The sequence below is a fragment of the Trachymyrmex cornetzi genome, unplaced genomic scaffold, assembly GCF_001594075.2.
Source record: "Trachymyrmex cornetzi isolate Tcor2-1 unplaced genomic scaffold, Tcor1.1 scaffold18, whole genome shotgun sequence".
NCBI lineage: Eukaryota > Metazoa > Arthropoda > Insecta > Hymenoptera > Formicidae > Trachymyrmex > Trachymyrmex cornetzi.
In genome coordinates this window covers 299,883-319,500 of record NW_017296418.1, presented here as the reverse complement: position 1 = coordinate 319,500, position 19,618 = coordinate 299,883, and the positions used below count along the sequence as shown (strand labels likewise).

At 32.0% G+C, this 19,618-nt stretch overlaps 1 protein-coding gene across 4 annotated transcripts in view; it reads right to left on the bottom strand.

The window, feature by feature from the left end:
• The window catches only part of Nrx-1 (neurexin 1), a 276,011-nt gene that overhangs the window by 56,570 nt on the left and 199,823 nt on the right, over nt 1-19,618 (bottom strand). For 2 of the 4 annotated variants that reach the window (XM_018504691.1, XM_018504692.1), the window contains exon 9: nt 13,804-13,875. The exons of the other annotated variants lie outside the window; for them this stretch is intronic. In XM_018504691.1, the coding sequence (XP_018360193.1) occupies nt 13,804-13,875 (72 nt within the window). The remainder of the gene's footprint in view (nt 1-13,803; nt 13,876-19,618) is intronic. 4 annotated transcript variants of the gene reach the window in all.

The window sequence follows — 19,618 nt, the reverse complement described above, 5'->3', positions numbered from 1 at the left end:
TATTTAAAATGTCGCAAGTCGATATCTTAAATTCATCATTTAAAAAAAAAATAGCCGTCACTATGGATTCAATCGATGCAAATTAAATAATTTGGGCAACTATAATTAATATCTATTTAAAATTTTCTAATTTTTCTTAAAAGATTTCGACTGCAGTTCTATCTCTACTTTAAAACTGACAATGTGACGATAATCTTTCACTTAATTACATATAAATGAAATTGCAAATACATATATAACACAGCAGATTTTTATGAGTAAATTATTCTAAGCGATTAGCCGCTAGAAACATAATTCATACGCATGCACACACACTTACACACTTATATATTTTTACATACCTTTAGATTTCAATATAAAATATAATATCCTTTTTATTTTTTCTGTATAAAATACTGCAGATTTTTTTTGTTTTTTCCAATACCTATTGCATTCAATTTTTCAAATAGAAATATTTGCCTGTTGCACTTTTACCAAATACAATAGCAATTCTTTTATCAACCGCGTCTAGTGAGAATTTTTTTCCGAGAAACAAAATATTTCAAGCGGAAGTATCCTTTTTTTACACGCAGTACTTGTTACAGCGACTGTTTAAAGAATCAACAATGCCCGAGCAACGTGCGTTTCTATCCGACGAAATAAAGAATAAAAAATGTGTCTTTGGCAGTCCCAAGTATGAAACTCATTTCACGCGCTAACAGTTTGCGAAATAATAGAACGTTGACAAACATGCGTGAAGAAAAATCCGAGAAAATCACAGAATTGCTGCCGTATAGTGAAGCGAGCGATATACACCCACACATACACATACCCACACATAGAATGTCCCAACGAAATCGGAGGAAACAAGAAAAAAAAAATATGTTGTATTCTGTACGAGCAGCATCGCGCAAAGACCGGAAATAGTCGGTCGAAATAGAGGGTTGCGCGTTCGTAGATTGCGCGCAGAGTGTATGTGTACAGCCGTTTCCACATTCGTGAGAATGAACTCTGTATCCAAATTTAAATAAAAGCATCCCATTGTTTTTATACTTCTTTTTATCCCGCAATTATTTCTTATAGGTTTTACGAACCTTTCTCATTTGCTTAAAATTAGATTATCTTTACATTTTTATTTCTAATTGTATGATAATTTGTTAACGTTTTAAATATTTATAACTACTAGTATATAATATTACTATCTCCGATATAATAACATTTATTGTTACGTTACGATGCATTTCGTTTTCTCGCTATCTTATCTGGTAATCTCCAAAACATTTAAAAGATTTAGAGTTTCTTTTAACGAATGTAAGCTTAATTAAATTAGATAAAAATACTTTGTTTTTCTCTCTTTTACAGCGTAAGACTTTTATTTTGTTGTTTTTCATAGCATTTTATTTAGTTTATTTATTTCATTACCGAGTGTAAATTTCGGATTTGACCTGGTAGAGTAGTATGTTTGAACGTTTACGTGCTGTAAGTTTTATTCTTCCTTTATCGTTCATTACAAGCAGAAGGAAGATAAAATACAGCGCGTAAAACGTCCAAACCAAACGTAGCTAGAGAATAACATCTCGACAAATATAGAACGTCGAATAGAAAAACAAATGAGGCGTGTAAATAATAAAATACACTAACACCATAAATCTGTGTATCGTCGTTTCTCGCATAAAATCCTGTGCATCTCCTTTATTCGATTTTGCGACAACAATCGATGCAGCCAGTAGAAAAGTGTACGACGTGCTACATTATCCGCTTTGACAGTCAAAAGTGATGCAGCCGTATTTAAAGTTACGCGACGTTATACGGTCAGGTGCGCTCTCTGAATAATGCAGAGCACGCCTAACCGCTATGAATCAGCATCAGACGAAATGGATCCTCCCGTTGTAGCTCATACTTCTTCTCTATCTTTTCAGCTCCGTAAAGATTTAACATAAGCAACCGCAAGATGCTGCCATAAGGATACGTCTGTTTTTCGCGTTTTTCGTGTCAAACATTTTTTTGCTTTATTTTATAAAAAAAACAACTTTATACGTACAAACTAAAAGTTTGGAAGCACTGTTAAAAAATTGACATTTTTGCGATTACTTATTCAAATATCTACAAAAATGTGTTTTTCTAAACAATAATTCTTTAGATCTAGTAACTGTTATTTGATCTAAAAAATTACTATTTAAAAAATATATCGTTATGAATATTTAAATAAGTAATCGCAAAAAATGTGTCAATTTTTTGTCTAAAAAATTACTGTTAAAAAAGCACATTGTTATGAATATTTAAATAAGTAATTTCAAAAATGTCAATTTTTAAAAAGTGCTTCCAAACTTTTAATCTGGAGTTATATCTTATTATTTTCGTGTAATTATAAGTGTGGATTTTTACTTTTTTACGAAACGTTGATTGTTCAATTCCTGTTATTTAATTATATACAAATATAATTTATATTCACATATATTTATCAAACTATAGAGAGATATTGATATAATAAATCTATAGACGTAAAAAAAAAATAAATTCGCATCTGAAAAAGAGATGGTGCAGATATAATTATTTATAAACTTATACCGCGAGAAAAGGTCAAAGTTTAAAAAATAACACACAAGGAGTGACTTCTCTTTTGCGATAAAATAACAATCGAATAAAAAGGCATTACCTCTCTTAGAAAAAATCATAATTAAATGAGGCACTTCGCCAAATATTCGTAATCTGGAAGAGTCATCAGAGAAACGGACTACATTCCTGGTTTTGTTTTTTTTCTTTCCTTTCCTTTTTTTTTAGCTTAAACACCGTACAGTAATTAGGCCACTCATACAGGCCATCTACAGAACAAAGAACGACCAGCAATATTTTCCAACCGAAACAGAAATGGACAAAGGATTTCGTCCGCCCCCGTTAATCAACGTCTGATGAGATGGCTACAGTTCAACTCGATCCCACTATGTCGCTCTTTAAATACTCTTGTTCTACGTGTATTTGAATTGAGAGATAAACGACGTGTCCATTTCAAAGCACAAAGGATGACCTGAAATGAGGGTGGCGTATTAACATTTTCTTAATAAAAAAAAAAGAGAAAAAAGAGGAAAATCAGGAAAATAGTCAGCCCGTTTCTTGGACTACTGTTTCAGATTGTAAATATATCACAATTCTTTTTTTTCGCGATGTATGCATTAAAAAGAATAGTTCGTGTTTTTAATTTGAGAAAGAAATGCACTTAATAACGGATAAGCTGTATGTCATATCCTACTGTAAAAGCCACGATTTGAGAAAAGGAAGAGGGGAATGTGCGACATGATAGGAAGAATAAATAATAAGTCTCGTTACCGAGAGTTTTCGGTCCGGCTTTCCATCCAGGGAAATTAGCCCCACTGTCATGAAACTCCAATTACACTCGTGCACTTCTAGTGTCTGCACGAAATCCGCGTATTCCCGGAACGCCCGAATTTCGTACCAGCGGGGAAGAATTTCAAGTAGAATAAATAAGCATATTTTTTTAAGCAAAAGTACACACGATAACAGATAAATGATCAAAAAGCGACTCAAACGATATTAAAATGATCACCGTGATTTTCTCAACTCCGATCTAAAATCTGTTACTAAAATACTTGGAACATTACGTGCATCAGTACAGAGATTCCGAAGGGTCTGAAATACCCAAAGTCCGCGAGATTGATACTGCCCGCAGAAGCATCCACACGCAAACGGAAAAACTTTTTCCAATTTCACCTTTGGGAACAAACCCCTAACTCGCCACGAGACTGGAGACGGTTATCTTGAACCTAGAAACTTTTTCTGCAGTACGAAGAAGAAAACGGGTTCTATGCATGATTTTCCTCTACATGTGTAGAAATTCTACGCGAGAACAATAAAACGTTCGTTTTAGTTTTAGACACTGGTACGCGTCTTTGTAAAGTTAATATTAGTATAGCCAATTTTAACATCCTAATTATTAATAAGATATCCTTGATTATTGACTCGTATGAATAAAAATCTAAATGTGTTTCATGCCAACTCGAGTCCAAACATCGGTTATAATTGTGTCTTAGATTCTTTATTGTTATAATATGATATATGTTTCGATCCTTGTATCGGATCCTTATCAATATCTCTTAGATATTACAATTGTATCAATGTGCTTCCTAGAACACTAAATGATCGCATCCTTATTATCAACTTGCTCCATTAATTGAATATACATAGAAAATAATAAATTATTATAAATCAACTTACATGATGTGTATTGTTAGTATATATGATGATGCTATATCGTTCATATCGATAGTCAACAAGCAACTGTTCTCGTTTAGGTATAACCTATTCTTTTATTTCAAATATACATATGATTCATATGACCATCAATAATACAAAACAATAAGATTGAAAACTAAACTTTAATCAACAAACATTCATATGCGGAGCTCAATCTCTCCGTATCAGTCTGTAAATTTAAGCTATTTTCTTGTCTATGAATATGTATCATTTCAGATGTGAGACGTTTATTTAAAATTATTTCTTCATCCAGAATTTCTATGTCATCCCACTTAAATTCATGTGAGAAGTTCAATCTATGATCTGTAATTACTGATTTTTGTTGTGTGTTCCAATTAATATGATTTCTATGTTCTGCAATTCTAGTTTTTAAAGTTCTATCTGTTTGACCCACATACGTAGCATTGCAATCACCACAAGATATTTTGTACACAACATTGCCGTGAAGCATTTTATTAATTTTATCTTTTTGTATCTTGATTATGCTATTTAATTTGTTAACGCCCTTGTATGCTATTTTAACATCCCCATATTTACTAAAAAGATTTTTGATTTTATTACTTAAACTCGAAATAAATGGCATCGTGAAATACTTAATGTTATTAATATTCGTCAATTGTTCAGCTACATTATTATTGTCATTACTTTGATTACTTATGTCCATTTTCTTATGAATCCTTTTTCTCATTGTGTTAATTATTAATTATAATGGATACCTATTCAATAATAGCATCTTTACCACCTTATCTAAATTAAATTTGTGAAACCTAGGGTGAGATAAAAGTAGCGCTCTGTCAATTAAATTATACATCACACCTATTTTTTGTGATAAAGGATGTTGTGAAAAGTAGTTAAGTAATCTACCCGATGATGTTGGTTTCTGATACCAATCATAACTAATTTTGTTGTTATTATTCTTAATTAAAGTCACGTCTAAAAAATTTAATATTTGAAATAAAAGAATAGGTTATACGCGAACGAGAACAGTTGCTATCGATATGAACGATATAACGATCATCATATATACTAACAATACATCATGTAAGTTGATTTATAATAATTTATTATTTTCTATGTATATTTAATTAATGGAGCAAGTTGTTGATAATAAGAATGCGATCATTCAGTGTTCTAGGAAGCACATTGATATAATTGTAGTATCTAAGAGATATTGATAAGGATCCGATACAAGGATCGAAATGTATAACAGTAAAGAATCTAAAACACAATTATAACCGGTGTTTGGACTCGAGTTGGCATGAAACATATTTAGATCCTAATTATTATTAAATATTAAAGATTGTACATTGATCGATCTGATGTCCTTTTCTTTATATATCTTTAAATTATTTTTATATATAAAATTATCCCCTTTCTTATATCAGCAATGAACCCCGTCAATTCATGTATAAACGTGAAGTCTCATTCGCTTTAATACTCCTGCATAAATATTCGATGTGCCGCATAACAACTTCTGCAGTAATACCATCTGAAGAACAATGAATATTTTGGATGAAATACGTCGTCAATGTCTTGCGCAAATACCTAGGAATCAACCTGGGTCGTAATTATTAATCGCAGTTTTGTTGGAGAAGTAGAAAATCACAAAATTTCACGCAGCAGACAATTGGTGGTAAAAAGATCTATGACGGCAACGAAATATAACTGCGGTAAATCTCTTTTAAGTTTTATAGCAATCTTCCTAAATTTTTTCTCTTGAAGAATCGAAGGGATCGATCTCGGGTGACTCGTTCTCGGGTACCATATCTTCGGGGCTCTTCTTTGGGTACTTCTTCCGCCGCAGCGAATATCTCTCCGAACAACAATTCCGAAGAACGCGGCTGAGTGCGGTACTTTTCCGGTATATCTCTTTTGTTCATTCTGAGACTTTTTTTATTCTCACTTTCAACAAGTTTCCGGAAGACACGCGTTACTGTCGAGAGCGGCTTTCAACGATGATCCACCTTAACAAACTGACTGCCGAGCTATGACCTGATACGCGATCACCTTATGATCGATAGTATCGTTTTATTAACTACTAAATTTGAACGTTACAATAATATTACGTGTAAAACATATAATTAGTGCAATTTGCATAATTGTATAAATTATCGATTGTCCGATTATTATCAACGACATATAAATTAACAATCAACAGCATCGGAAATGATACATATATCCGTATATTCTGCACGAAAATAAGCACGGCGTGTAATTGTGTATAAATTTTCATAACAGCATTTAAATATAATATCTGCAAGATATTATATCGCAAGGAATGTTTCGATCGTTTCTTCAATTGAAATATAGCTTACAAATTGTGTCTGCAGTGTTACATTCTTTGTGTTAATTTTTTTACATAATGTTTGTTACTTTTTAATACATTTAACTTGTGTTAAATTAATACAAAAATTTGAGTGAACCGTTTGAAACATGTGTTAAATTTCATAGAAATTTTTCGACTATAATGATCGTACAACGATAATCGATGTGTCAATAAGTTTGCTAATATTTATGATACTACACTGAGAAAAATTTCCGGGCTTTATCCGTTCAAAAAGTAACAAACGGATATTTCCGATTGATTTTGACCGGATTTATAAGACTATCTGATCAAATTTTAGGACTATCCGATCAAAATCAATCGGAAATATCTGTTTGTTACTTTTTGAACGGACATTTTTCTCAGCGTAGATAATCCATCAATTATAAAAAAGTTGTATAAACACATGTAAGTCCTGTTCACGGATGCACAGTCTCGATTATGGATCTCGTTACATTTCGAGATTTCTCGAGTATTACACGAAAACCGGATATCTCATTCGACCAAGACAGCCGCGCCGAGAAATTCATCTTCAGTTAGTCCTCTGCACAAAGTGGCGCTTCGTCGAGGATATTTCATCCTGAAACTGGCTACATCCACCATTCACCCTTCTGTCTACCCTACCTGCTACGCCTCGCCTTTTCCATGAAACTCTCGACCGAGTAGACGATCAATTAGAAAAGTTAAATTACTTTCTGAAATAAATTATTTACTAATCCGTGGGTGACGCCTTTTCTTATGCCCCTTTCATTTTACGGTTCACCAATTCTCTAGAATTCTCGCGTCTGTCAGCGAATGTCAATTATGATTAAGCGGGTTTTATGGCAAGTGTTGTCGATTAGCTTTTACTGCAGACACTTTGACTGTTTTAAAGTATTTCAGAGAGAAATCTTTTCTTAATGCGCGATACGGAAGAGAAATCGTCAAAGTTTGTATTATAAAATTAGCAAAATTACTCAAACGTAGTAAACTATACGATATTGTAGAAAGTTTCGGTTAAAATTCTGGAGTTATACTTAATCACTTACGACAACGCCGTCCTCGACTCTTGCTCGTAGCTTGTCAACAAAATTGAAAAAAAGTGTTTGCAGGCTTGATAAAGGAGAAAAACACGTCCGGTGCAGCCCAGAAAGGTAAATAGACAACCTGTTGTGCAAGGCAGGTAGGTCGTGTCCACGTGGGAATACCTGCCAACCATCTGATTGCGTTACATGACCCACGAGGATTTCCAGCGAATGGAAATGTGTCAGCGTGCAGGCAATATCGGGAGCTATCGGATAACATGTCGGAACGTCTCCTTCTTGGCGAACCGATTCTGACGGATTAAGGTCGCCTGGTATACATATACGCGTTGGTTGGCTGATTAGTTTCCCCAACTACCGTCAACGTGGATCGCCCCACCGTGGCGTACCCATCTAAACTAATCGTCGCGCTCGCCCGATTATATGCCGAGTTATTTCGTCCTGGTCGTGTACATTGCCAAGTTAATTATGCCGGACTAGCTAAATATAGCCTCTCTCGACGTATATTAATTGCTTGTTGTTTGCTAAGGATATGTCGTAACTTTTACTAGAAGAATCTCACAGAGCAATACAGGAGCATGATTCATATAATACTTATTATCTGTTTAGATAATTAAACCTTGTTTTAATTGTGTAAATTAAAATTATGGAATCATTCGGACTGCTCGTGAAGCAGTTCGAATGATTCGAATAGTAATTAAAGGTAACTGATCAAAATGACGTGCCTGGAATGCAAGCAATAAATGTTACACTTTGATATAACATGTATTAATTTATAATGATAGTCGGGATATACGCGATTGGCGATTCAATTATATCCGCTATTTTAAACGTCACACGTGACAGGCTTTGTACATATTAATTCACGTTCTGTGTTTGCCTGTCGAGCTTCAAGCAAAGCTATCCAGAGTTCAGAAACCGCAAGCTGCTTCCTGCAAGCTACTCTTGAGTCTGATGCGCGAAACGTTATAGCCCGGCTTACAACCGCAGTAACTGTGTCGTGCTTCGTAACATGGTGGCTTTGTTAAAAGTCAAGTGTTTACGTTCAGGGCTCGTATCCCGCCTCAAAAGATCGATTAAATGATCTCTCACCTGCAAACTCCATCGACGATGAAGAGCAGGTCCACGTGAGCGATCAAGAATCCTGAAATACATCGTAAACAACTCGGGAAGAATCGATGGAGGGAAAGAAATGGGACTTGCTCTAAAATTTGAAAGCAGGCGTTTCTTTTAATACTTTTTAACATTCGAGTATTGATTAAGAGAAAAATAGAAATTGGATGTACGATACTTCAACATAATTTCAACTCATTTTAAGCGATCTATAAATCGCAGTAGAATTTGGGCCAATATTAGATTTAATTAGATATAACTTTAATCAATACCAGAAATTTTAAATGCCTATTACGGTCGAAGCTGGATCTTCGTTGCTTAAATAATTCAATCTTGAATTACTAATATATACTATATATGTACTTGCATATATACCATATTGTAGTCTTTTTCGGTGGTCTAATGGCTTGGGACGCTCGTACGGAATACAAGAGATCCGTGTTCAAGTCCCGGCCGAGGTAATATTTTTCGCAATAAATTTATTAACAGTTTTAACATATTAACATCTTTATAATATATGATGCTTGATGGTAGCATCAAATTATTAAATTGCTTGTGTCAATTCGCGATTGCTAGAGTAGTTTTAATTGCGTTTATTTAGTCCGGAAAAATAATTCGGCGCGCAGTTTGAAAAAGACTACAATATGGTATATATGCAAGTACATATATAGTATATATTAGTAATTCAAGATTGAATTATTTAAGCAACGAAGATCCAGCTTCTATCGTAATAAGCATTTCAAATTTCTAATATTGATTGTGTTTCTCACATATACGGTCTAAAATAAAGATATTGTTTAGATATAATTTTAATATGTCATATGTGATATAAAAACGATAGAAATGGACATAAATACAAAATGTGCTGAGAGATAATCTAACAATCAGCAGTCATATACATATAATTATAATTAGACTTTACAATTAATATTATTATTTTATGCATGATAATATAATTACAATATGTAGGTAAAATTATAAAGAAAATTTTGAATTTAATTTTCAATTATAAATCGCTTAAAATAAATTTAAAACAAGCATTGATATTTATTAAATATTGAAAAGATTGAGAGATTTAAATGTTAGGAGGGAAATTTATCAACTATATTAATTTTTTAACAAAATAAATAAAAATATTCTATTCAAGTGTTTAAGTTTAAAAAGAAAATTCATTCAAAGCCCGAAGATATTGATAAAAGAAATATGTATGTAATCTCTCGTGAGTTAAAAAGAGAAGAATCTCGTGAATTAAAGAATCTCGAAGAGAGAAAAGATAAAGGAGACGAATGCTCTGGGGGTTATTATCGGAATGAGATGAGGTGAAGGAACTTTTGGCACGAAGTAATCGAAAAATATATATTCAAAGTTATTCCAAGTGTTTTCTTACCCAGAGCCCCACCGTGTTGCAGCTGCGCAAGAGTTACGATATTGGTGTCGTGGTTAGTGTGCGCGGTATACATATACGTTGAGGCTTAATAGACGAGAATTTAGGGCGATCTTACTCGCGGAGGATGGGAGAAACAAAGTAGAACATGTACGCGATCGTATTATATGTGTGTATCGTGTATGTTACGTGTCTGTATTGTGTGAAACGACTGTGAGACGGGCTGAGACTGATTCTGGAATTGATTATCGATTATGGTATATTTTGATCGATTTGAAACATCTCTCTCTCTCTCTCTCTCTCTCTCTCTCTCGCTCTCACTCTCGCTCTCATTCTTCCTTACTTTTTCTCTCTCTTTCTCTCTTTCTGTATCTCTTTGATATAGACATTGCGTCAATAATATATCGCGCTTTTCCCATTGTTGCCGAGTAATGCTGATACAGTGGCTATTAATTTTGCAAACACAGTATGATATATTTGTGATATACAATTAGAAGCAGATTTGAAATTTCTTATGTTATTAAGACACGGAGTAAGTTCCGTGAAGCTTTTAATTTAAGCAATTTTAACATCCGTTTATATTTAACAATAATAATAAATAAATGTATAAGTCTTTCGTTCATATACTTTGTCAACGCATATAATTTTTGTTACAGAGCACTTTTTTTCGTGATTATATGAATATATAATCATAATTATAAATGTAACAATAGACAACAAATTATTTGAACGTTTATATTTAATATCCAAATGTACAATTTTCATTATAATCATATTATTAATTATCATCATACATTAACTTTAATATTTTATTCTGCTACAATGAAAATTGTACATTGCATTATATAACAAAACAAATAAATCTAGTGTACATGATTTTTTAATAAGTATTTATTCAAATTTCTATTCTGAGAGATTGCATATGTTTTATTGAATATTGAAACCATAATTAATTTAATAATTATATGTAAATACCTGATTATATAATTTAATTATAAATGTATCGTGCTACAAAATCTGTAATAATAATATATATTATATTTTAATTTTATATTAGTTTTCAATTCTAAATAAATATATTTATAAAAACTACACTATATATATATATATATATATATATATATATACATAATATTTAAAAACAAATATTTTACCAATTGCATTTTTCAATATATAAGAGTGTATATCATAAATTGAACTTTTTCAAGTTCATGAAAGAAATCTTAAAAGAAAAAGAGAATGTATAAAACAAATTTTATTAATTAAAATTTTCAGCAACAATAAATGATATTAGATCAGCGTGTGAATAATACAACTAAGTGAGAAAATTATTCAGTCTTATTCAGTCTGATCTAAATTTGAGTACTTAATAATGTTTCAGTGTGAATTTATATACATAAAAATTTTGAGCTTTGCAATATTATATTTTGTACTTGAGATTTTATTTAATTCAATCTGCTTCTTAGTGTACATTTCTCATACAATGTGTTAATATACCCTCAAAAATATGTTTCAGCACGACCGGTAACAGTGGGAGTCAATCAACGTCGATCTGCTCTTTCGTCCTGAAAATACAATTAGACGTAATTTTTGGCGTCAACATGCAGGCGGGTGCATTTCGTTCGTTCTCCTTTCCTCATGCAGCTTGGTGCTCGAGCTAAAGGCAATTGTCAGACGCTCATTGATCACTCATTCCGTGAGGTAGAGAGGATGATTCGATGAAATGATCCGCAATTCATTACCGATCGATTTAAAATCAGAGTTTTAGTAATCACTTTAATCTGTCGAAAGTTAACCGCATTCGCGCCAAGAAACAGTTTGATTTTATTAATCGTACTCACAGTCATTTCGAAGTAAATATAGAAGTGGATTCGAGTTGCGATAAAAAATTAATTTAGAAATTTGCACAAAAGTTTTATATATTTACTATAAAAAGATTAGTTATTCTGATTTTTCTTTCTTTAATAAAGAAAGTAAACATTTTTTTTTAAAGAAATAATAAAAAATTTCGGTCTAGCTCCGAATCAGATTGTATCATACACGTGCAAAGATATTAGACCGCGTTAATGATAGAAATGATGATGGTAAGAGGAGCGTAGATTGTTGCGTGCATGTGCAATGACCAGTGGTGTACCTATAGAGCTAGCTTAAGTGTCATGTGCGTATATTATCCACGCGTGAGCTATGTACATATTGTGGCTGATCTCCTAACCATTCGCAAGAAAGCACTCATGAAAAAGATTATCTTGATACGATTGTTGATAGGACCAAGTTAAATATTTCATAGAATATTAATTTTAATCTAAGAATCAACACTGATAATCTAAAATTATATATTCACATATGTGTGTAGTAACTAGTAATTTAATATCTTATTATTAAATGTAATAGATAGTGATCTATTTCTCTGTTGTCATAAAGATTTTTATAAACTTAGCAAAAGATTTCATATCGTATCAATCATCCTTTTCACAAGTTGCGTGTCTTTTCAATAGGAATAAAGAGAAGAGAAAAGAGAATAGCAGATAGAAATAATAAAGTTGGATGTAGGATGAGAGTCGTAAATAGGATAGATGCATTCGAATATTGAAACATTCGATCGTTCAAATATTCTACGTGACTTTCTCATATGGAATTATATGTATACGGAACTCACAACGTCCGTATATTAAAAACTGTTATTTTTCTCATATGGAATTATATGTATACGGAACTCACAACGTCCGTATATTAAAAACTGTTATTACTATTATTACTTTACGATTTATTTATATATATTTCGAAAAACGATCAATAACCATAAACGTAACAATTGCAATAAAATATATTGTACAACTGTACACTAAAAAATAATGTTCAATCATAAAATTTTTCTCTTATTTGAAAATAATATCGTTTATTCAAAAATTGTCATGAAATATTGCATAATATCTGCGCGCATATATTTGTTTCATTTAATTTCATTAAGGTGTCTAATTTGCTTATTAATTTTGTCTCTGAATTTATATATAAAATTGACACTCAACATGATTAAAATAAACAATTCATAAAATCTAGCATAATCAAATGGTTGAAAATTCTATTAGACACACTTAAATTATTAATTTTTCGATTTGTAAAGTGTAAACGTTTATACCACTCGTAAAGTATTTTTACATTATTTATAAATCGCGTATTTTATAGTGTTTCTAAATATTTTATAAATTTTCTTTGTAGAGAAAATAAAGTTTTCTCAGTAAAAGAACTATCATTACTATCGTAAGAAACAATTAAGTCAGAAAGTATCGTGCACATTTGATATTTTCGTTTTATCTACGAATCAACAACATGCCACAATAACAAGAAATCTCATAATCTTACTATATTGCAATATCATACGTCTATATGTGCATATATATTTATTTTTTAAGAAATTGAATATTTTTATCTTTCGCTATTTTCAGCATCTATTTTCAAGATCGAATGTAGAAATAAGAATAGAAAAATAATAAAAAATGAAGAAGAAGAGGAAGATAAAGAAGAAGAAGAAGAAGAAGGTGCTCTGGTGACCACTCCTCTCTAAGAAGCTAAGTTCTCGCGTGAAAGTTAGCCAATTAGGTATATACAGGTGCGTGTCCGGGCCAAACGAGAGCTCGCGAGCTGAGCTCTCAGCTTCATCTCTTTCACTTGCTGATTTTTTTTTTTTTTTTCAAGCTTTGGATACTGAGGCTTACCAGGTGGGACTCTGGGCTGGTGAAGGTGACCAAAGCGCCGTGGAGTCGCCTGTTTACTGTTGATCCGGCCTTCTTTAAAATGGCAGTCCAATAGCGTGCGTTGGCCCAAGTTCGACCACGTGTGGACGCACGAGGGTCAGCAACATCGAGAATCGATTTTAGAATGATCGGCGTCGCATGTTTGTGCGACGTTCATTGCATGGTGCATGGCTATCGTTGGTACCAGTTGTATTTTAGAAAAATGCTAATAATCGCTTTCGCAATTAATCCCAGTGCGTGTGCAAAAGTCCGAAATAGAAAATATACGTAATAGGTTCGAAATTAATCTGGCTCTTCGATTGGTCTATGACGATTACTCATATTATAATTTGTGTTTAAAACATTGCCTCAGTGTTTATAAAATAATTGTTTATGTAATATTTACGCAAAGCCTAAGTGAAAGAAAAGTGATTATATATATATATACCTATATATGTACATTGATTGCAAAATGTAAATAAAAAATTGATTTTTTTCCTTTCTGACATAGCAATATTAGTTTCATGATATGAAAGAAAATTGCAAAGTCGAAGAACGTATTTTGGCGTGAACGACATTTTCAATATTTCGTTCTTTTCTACCAATTTGTCTCTTGCCACGTTGCGAATGAAATTCTCGTACACTATTCGTTTTTCGACACGAGGAAGAAAACCGGGACGCATGACAGACAGCGACATTGACAATCGATCTCGGAAATTCATTTTCGTTTAGACTTATGAGAGATACTTGTAATTTCCTACCAATTCTGCTGCGTATTTGCACGAGGGAATTGATTTTCAAGCTTACTTTGAATAACGTGAGATCTTATCTCGTTGATGCTCTATTAAACTCCCATAATTCCAATGAAATAAATGAGAAAAGAAGGCAACAATATATATTCTCATCTTTTAACTTTTAACTTCTTACTTGACGTAGAACCGAATGCTAAATTCGAAATAAGTTGACTGTCAAGTTGCTACGAACAAATGAATTGCGGACGAGACAGTAAAGTTTCGTTCACGAGAGGTATAAAAGTAAGTACGACTTTTAATAGTAGTTTAAGAACGTTTCTTGTTGAGCACATCCCTCGCGGATAAATCCTTGGAGACACCTCATAGTATAAACTTTCGTTCGCCAGGTTTCGTAGAAAGGGTTGACGCAGTAACCTTTGCGAATGTAATTACGTTCACTCTCCATCGAAAAGATATGCGTGTCATGAGAATTGAGTGAAACTTATTATTACTTTCAGTTACTCTCAGTTATATACATATATATACCATATATATACAGGGTGTTTGATAATTAATGAAAAATCTTTTGCATAAGGGCAAAATGGACTAAACTGAAAAGAAAAGTCCTTTGCCATTTTACAATTTTCGTAATAGTTAACAAGATATTAATTATTAAAAATTGTCGAAAATTAGTCTTCAATAATTTTTTACTCAAATGCTACCAGTTTTACAGAAAACCTGCAAGAGACAAAAATTGTTTACTATATTCTCATAGAGCTCTAAGAATTTTTTCAGAATTTCTTATCAACTTTTTAGTATTGCATTTTCTTATTTTTACCAAAACATGAGAAAATACGGTATTAAAAAATTCTAAAACAATTCTCAAAACTTTATAAGAAGAAAATAAACAATTTTTGTCTCTTACAGTTTTTCTGTAAAGTTGATAGTTTTTGAGTAAAAAATTATTGAAAACCAATTTTCGGCAATTTTTAGCAATTAATATCTTGTTAACTTGTATTGCAAAAATTGTAGAGGACTTTTCTTCTCAGTTTAGTCTATTTTGCCCCTATGCAAAAGATTTTTCATTAATTATCAAACACCCTGTATATATACTTTTGCAATACCCTCGAATGATATAGCGATATATTGCACGGAAAGAATAGTTTTGCTGAAGTACGTAAAAATTTAACTATTTATACATTGATGTAAAAATAATTTTATTCGGACATTGTAATAAAATATACGTAATTATTTTGAACATTATACAAAATTATTCTCAAGTCTAGCTAAATTTTTAAATACTTTTGCAAAATCCTTTTCCCTGTATGTCGTTTAAAAAGATTTGATTTTAAAGCAACCGACGAAGCTAGCGTAAAAATTAAAGTTGAGATATTTTTGAGAAATACGATTTAAAGAACAATTGTATTTAAGTTTATGTAAATATCATGAATAGAAACGTGAAAAATGATAAAAAATATATAACGAAATTTAGAACGTCATTTATTTTCGTATTAACCTTCTCGTTGTTAAATTAGTGAAAAGTATAGAACGGTTTTAGATTATATGAAGAATACTCTGTCAAAAATTTTTACTACCCTCAAAAACACTGCTAGCACTTAGCCCCTTTCTAAGCAATCTTTTGTAGGACGAGCGCGCAACGAGCCGTCTCCGGAATGAAACGAGTATAAGGCGCATCGTTAAACACGTCGCGAGATATAATGCGTCACTTTAAGATGAGAATTATCTTTCGGGCGGTATAACGAGAGTAAGTCGCTGAAAGTCCCCCGTAGTAGGGGGTTCGTGTCGACACATCGTGCCCGAGCATTAAGGTGCTTGTCATAAATATGAGGAGACACGCGTTCGTCTTGAATACCCGTAAAACTTCCGCAGCGAGCCGCAGAGTTGGCGCACAAAATGAGAACGTTGCGAAATTACATGGACGCAGGTAAATTTATCGCTAGAAAACGAATGACGATGTTTTATTCGTAAATAACAACGAGTTTAACGGGTAGAGCAATGTGATATGAAAATACATGAGAATGATAACGATCCAATGTCATTAATGTAGATCAGCATCGAGACTCGTGATATTAAAAATTAAAACATATACGATGCAATAACGGAAATATACAATACATATCACATAAGCATTCCGGAATCGAAAGTATCGGAACTAAGTATACGAGAAATATTTTCGATATACCGCGCGGTGGAATAAAATACATCTGTGTCGGGATTTAATATCGCGGCCATCTCTCGTTGAGACGCTTTTGAGACGTCACGTAAGCCCAAGCTACTCGAGGCTTAGCGATTTCGTGACAGATTATGCCGGATTATTCGACGAGCACGCACATGAATAAGAAAATACACCTGGATCCAACGCGGACGACTTAACCCAGATACCAGCCAATTTTGCGCGAGGTCTTTAGAAAATTTCGCTGGACATCCTTTTCGTTTGCATCCTTGTAATTTTCTGCGTCTCTCCATGAAAATCGTAAAGTTACAAAATGCCTCAAATAGCGCAAAGCGTGCTGACTTCTTGATAAATTAAGCATAAAATACTTCAACATAATTGCCACTTTTTTCATTCCGTTATGAAATTCCAGACTTGATTGAGGTTGAGAAATTAACATAGCAGAATGTCTTATTATGAATGAGAACGATCGTTATATACCGATAAATATTGTTTGTATACGTGAACTTATATACACGGATTTCAGCTTGGTTTTTTTCCAGACAATTAACATCACACCCTTCATAGATATATTTATTACCGTTTAATCAGTGAATTATAATCAACACATAATATGCAAGCAAAATCGTTATATGCATAAAAAGGCTATTGAACATTTAATGAAGAGCTTTAGCTCGATGATAATTCACCGCTATTCATTAATAATCGAAGACAATACAAGAGTTGGGTTTTCATAACATTATTTATTAAATAATATTAAATAATTTATTGCCCTACATCCCCAAAGTAGGACAACACTGTAGCATATCGTTTACAGTCAATATGAGATATTACTATATTCATAAAATATTATTTAGCATAATGAAAGAATTTATATTTTCGATACTTTTTTCTTTTTGGTATTTGATATCTAATTTATATGTCAGATTTTTAATTCAAACTTTTATTCTCAAACCACACACACATTTTAATATTTTTAGAAAATAAAAATTATTTGTTAATTAAAACTGTTAAATATTTGTTATCACTTCATTAATGCATAATATCTATGTTTCAAAAGAAATTCTTCAATTAGTATAAATCGAATGCCATTAACGACAAATGTAGTCAACAAATTAATATCTCATGTTTGAATGACGTTTCGCGACGTATTCGACAGCGCCACGAAATTTAGTTACCCTGGAAATTAATTATTATGCTACCTGTAAACATTACATTCGCACTTATTAATTCTTGAAACTCGGTCGCCCTCCAGAGAAGTTCACTCGGTTAATTAAAGCAGCACCGAAAACGGCTGGCGCGTTAATTAAAAGACGGAAGGAGCGTCTTAGAACCGTCCTGATTGCTGGCACTATGAAACGGAAGGGATGGTACTTGGTTGCGAGTACTTGAAGGAAGATCAAGTCACTCCACAGCGTAAGAAACAAATGAAGCATTGATTTACAAACACTGTTAACGTCGAAACTCAAGGAGAGAAAACGATATATTAATATAAAGTAATAAAATACATAATATTCTGCGTGCTTATTTGAATGTATTTTGTATATATGGATATCTTGCGAGCCAAGACGTGTCCAGAATAAAAGTAATTCGATAATATAGTATAGATTATTAGATTCTCACTTTATTTGTATGAAAATTGTATGATTATTTCTGAAGTTATATTGTCGTACAAAGTTCCTTTTAATATAAATGTTAAATTAAATTATTAAATAGCGTATTTCTACTTTTTAATCATTGTTTCTATAAGTATTCGTACGTATACATTTTTAATTTAATGAAAATGATCAGATGTCAATAATTATTTACGAATTAAAAGTAAATAGAAATAAAAGAGGTTTTATTTAAAAAGAAATGTAAAATTAAAGATAAATAACAAAGTTTTATCTTTAATTTAGTATCAAGTGGACTTTGAGGATATATTTAATGTTGAAAATTAAAAAGTTCTGAAAAAGTGTAGAGTCCAATTAAACTTTCCCTAAGGAAAAATCTGTCAAAGAGTGCACTTCTAAAGCTTTGCGACCTATTTTAAGGTCGCTTTTGTAGTAAGATTTATTTGTCAGAGTTTTTCTTTCTACTCATTGTTAAATAAAAGATTTGAAGAAAATAGTTTTGAATATTCTTCATAATAACTCAAGAAGGAAATGTGTTTTATTGGAGAATTTCCTGTTATGCAATGGACTGAACGAAACAGAGCATTTCACGAGCATTATTGACTGATTTATCAAAATCGTCAATTTGTCGAACGGATACGAACTCATAATATTTCATTGAAAATCGTTAAATCCATCCGAGTCGCACGTAAAATTTACGAATGCGGCTTGGATTTACCCACCGACGGAATCGTGACTCGTAACTCTCGATCACGCGTGTCACGAGGTAACGATCGAGGTGAACCACCTACATTGCACAATGCGAACACGTAATTACTTAAAAAGAACAGTCTGATCCGTGAAAGTAAGGTATTATCTAGCCAGCTTGCAATCTTAGATCTTTAAATCCATCTATTTTATATAGTCTTATATAAAATTTTATAATCTCATATCTCTCTAATAAAAAAATAATATGTACTTCAATATGTATTATTAGAATGATTCAAAAAATTCATATTGTTTAGTTGAAATTAAAAATTAAATATTCAAGTAATTCTTATTACCTAAAATAGCCACATTAAACATTTAACATATTTTTTTCTATTAAAAACGTAAATTTTTAATCTCTTTTTAACAAATATATAAATAAGTTTATTTATAACAATTAATGGAAAATGGAGAAATTTTCTAATGAATAAACATCAATTTAATAAGCATTCTGGTAATATGTATGTACATTGCGACTTTAGAATAATTCGGTAAACCTTTGATGGTATGTA